This window comes from Penaeus japonicus, unplaced genomic scaffold (genome assembly GCF_977035675.1).
Source record: "Penaeus japonicus unplaced genomic scaffold, GWHDUDI00000001_assembly GWHDUDI00000012, whole genome shotgun sequence".
Lineage (NCBI taxonomy): Eukaryota > Metazoa > Arthropoda > Malacostraca > Decapoda > Penaeidae > Penaeus > Penaeus japonicus.
Genome location: NW_028234414.1, coordinates 11,581,310 through 11,583,809, shown reverse-complemented (window position 1 = coordinate 11,583,809; position 2,500 = coordinate 11,581,310). Strand labels below are relative to the sequence as shown.

General features: G+C 44.7%; 1 protein-coding gene across 1 annotated transcript in view; it reads left to right on the top strand.

Annotated features, from left to right (window-relative positions):
• Window positions 1-2,500, top strand: part of LOC122248966 (uncharacterized) — an 86,011-nt gene that overhangs the window by 44,938 nt on the left and 38,573 nt on the right. The window contains 4 exon segments of the mRNA XM_086542128.1: window positions 153-369; window positions 1,013-1,227; window positions 1,706-1,792; window positions 1,928-2,074. Coding sequence (XP_086398254.1) covers window positions 153-369; window positions 1,013-1,227; window positions 1,706-1,792; window positions 1,928-2,074 — 666 coding nt within the window.

Genomic DNA, 2,500 nt, shown 5'->3' with positions numbered 1-2,500 from the left:
GTAATCAAGAGAAGAACCAAAAACACATTTCAAACACTAGGTTAAAATGATTGTAGAGAACTTCTCTTCCGTTCACAGCTATTTGGAACAAAGCCACCTCACGTGAGGTAAGACAGCGATTTCCAAAGCCCGAATTCCCTTTCCATTCGCAGATAAAGTTAATCGAAGAACTTCTGGGAGGCAGCCTGACGTCACTCGGCGCAGGGGAAGACCTGGTCGCGGAGGAGGTGGCGCGGGCGGTGGAGGCGCTGGTGCAAGGGGCGCGAGCTTTGCTGGACGTCTCCCTGTTGCCGGCACTCCTGTTGGCACTCAAGACCGCACTCAAGCAGGTGGTCACGGACGGCATCCTCCAAGGAGAGTGCATGGAAGGTAAGGATTTTCAGTGCGTTTTGTGCCCTGTTAGTGGGTGAATGTTTTACTTGAGAGATCTTTTTGAAATTATTTCTGTTTGCATTATTGGTTCCTGGGTGTATGTAGGCAGTCCTAGGTGGAGGGGGGGGGTAGAAAAGGTCACCATCTGAACTCTTTATTCCCCAAAAAGAAGGCCAGAGAAAGGAAATTTTAAAGTGTCTTCTTATTTTGTTGTTGTTGCTGTTTTCCAGTCATAGTAAATTATATTTAAAATGTGTTCGCGGAAGATGTTCCTAAAATTGTAAAAGTTTCATAAAGTAATGGCGACTGTAATGAGGCGAACAATATAGATTATCATTAGTTATTGGAACAAAGTTATTGATGGAGAAACAAGAGTATACTATAACGAGATAACGAATATAAGGTATATTGAGGCAAATGTAGTGACTGTGAACTCTAAATGCATTTTTTTCAAAATAATATTCTTTGTTGTTTTAACTTTCCCCACTGACTTAAGCATAGTACGTACATTTTTATATACATTTTTTCCAGTAAGCAAGTCTATATATAAAATGTGCATTTAGGTTTATTTTTCATACGAATATGGGATCAGATAGGAAGCTAATGGGCCTACACAAATGATGTTTCTTTTATCTGTAAGTAATATCTGAGCAGAGCAAAATGACGTTCGTTCCCTCAGTGGTGCAAGGGCTCTCCTCTTACGGCGGCCCCGTCGTCGACTGCTGCTGGGATGCCGCTGCCTCCACATGGAGTCCCTGGACGCCCGCGCCGCTCCCAGGCAAGGGCGCCGTCGCCGACGTGAGGCCGACGCTGGAGATTTCGAGACTACATTGGTTCCTTCAGCGGATCATGAAGGTGAGGGGGGGCGAAAATTAGTATGCTGTTTCATATCAAACAAATCTGATTAAGTAAATCTAATGTACCCTCACGGTAGGTGAATTGATTGGATCCGTTTCTTTATAAAGTTAAGAGAATCAAGAGACGGGATTTCCAATCGGTTCGGTCATATCCTACTGTAGACATTAAAGAATGATGATTTTAAACAGTGAAATATCCAGGTAGGGTGTAACTAGTTCCTTACCAAGATTTAAATAAGCTATCCAGTTCACAGTCGAGTTGCTTCATCATATGGTGACAGTCATCTGTGTGTTGATCATTTAGGCAAGAATTTCAGGCTAATATCAAAGCCCCCAGTTGTGTCGCTTATTTGATTTCTCTAAAGACGTTTTGTGTGCGTGTCTGTGTATTCACACATTATCCAGTCCATGTGTGCTATAACGTATCTTTTACGTGCGACTATATCTGCACATTCGTAATGTAAAACTCGTTCCAGAGCGGGCTTCCCGTGGCGGTGACAGGACCCCCTTCGAGCGGCAAATCCACAGCTGTCATGGCAGCGCTGGCCTCTCTTGACGGATGGGTGAGTGTTTATTTTTTTGTCTGGCACATTTTTCATATTGTTGTCGCTGTTACATTTCTGTATATTTGTTCCCTGCAATCTTCATCTTCCCTCTGCAACGGAAAACGCGATACTAAGCAACGCTCCCTTCCACAGACACCCGTGGCCGTGCGGGTGACGCCAACGACGACTCCCGAGGACCTGGAGGCGATGGTCCTTTCCCGGGTCACGAGGACGTCCTACGACACGCTGGCACCCGATTCGCCCATCGTCCTCTGCCTCGACGACCTCGGCTGCCTCCCGGTGCGTCGGCCTCGCGTGCTCGCTTTGTTCTAAATGTCGTTCGGTATTTCGGATGCGTTCTTTTTCTCCCATTTTTATTATTACCTTTAATTCTATTATCCCTGCTTTTGTTTCTTGTTCCTCTCTGTTTTTCTAAATATTTTCGGTGCCCTACGTATATTTCCTTTTCGGTTTCGTATTGTTTCAATTTCTTTCTCTCTCTCTCTCTCTATCTATCTATCTATCTATCTATCTATCTATCTATCTCTATCTCTCTCTCTCTCTCTCTCTCTCTCTCTCTCTCTCTCTCTCTCTCTCTCTCTCTCTCTCTCTCTCTCTCTCTCTCTCTCTCTCTCTCTCTCTCTCTCTCTCTCTCTCTCTCTCTCTCTGTCTGTCTCTCTCTCTCTTCGATTTGTTATCGTCATCTGTTATCCTATTCTCTCGTTG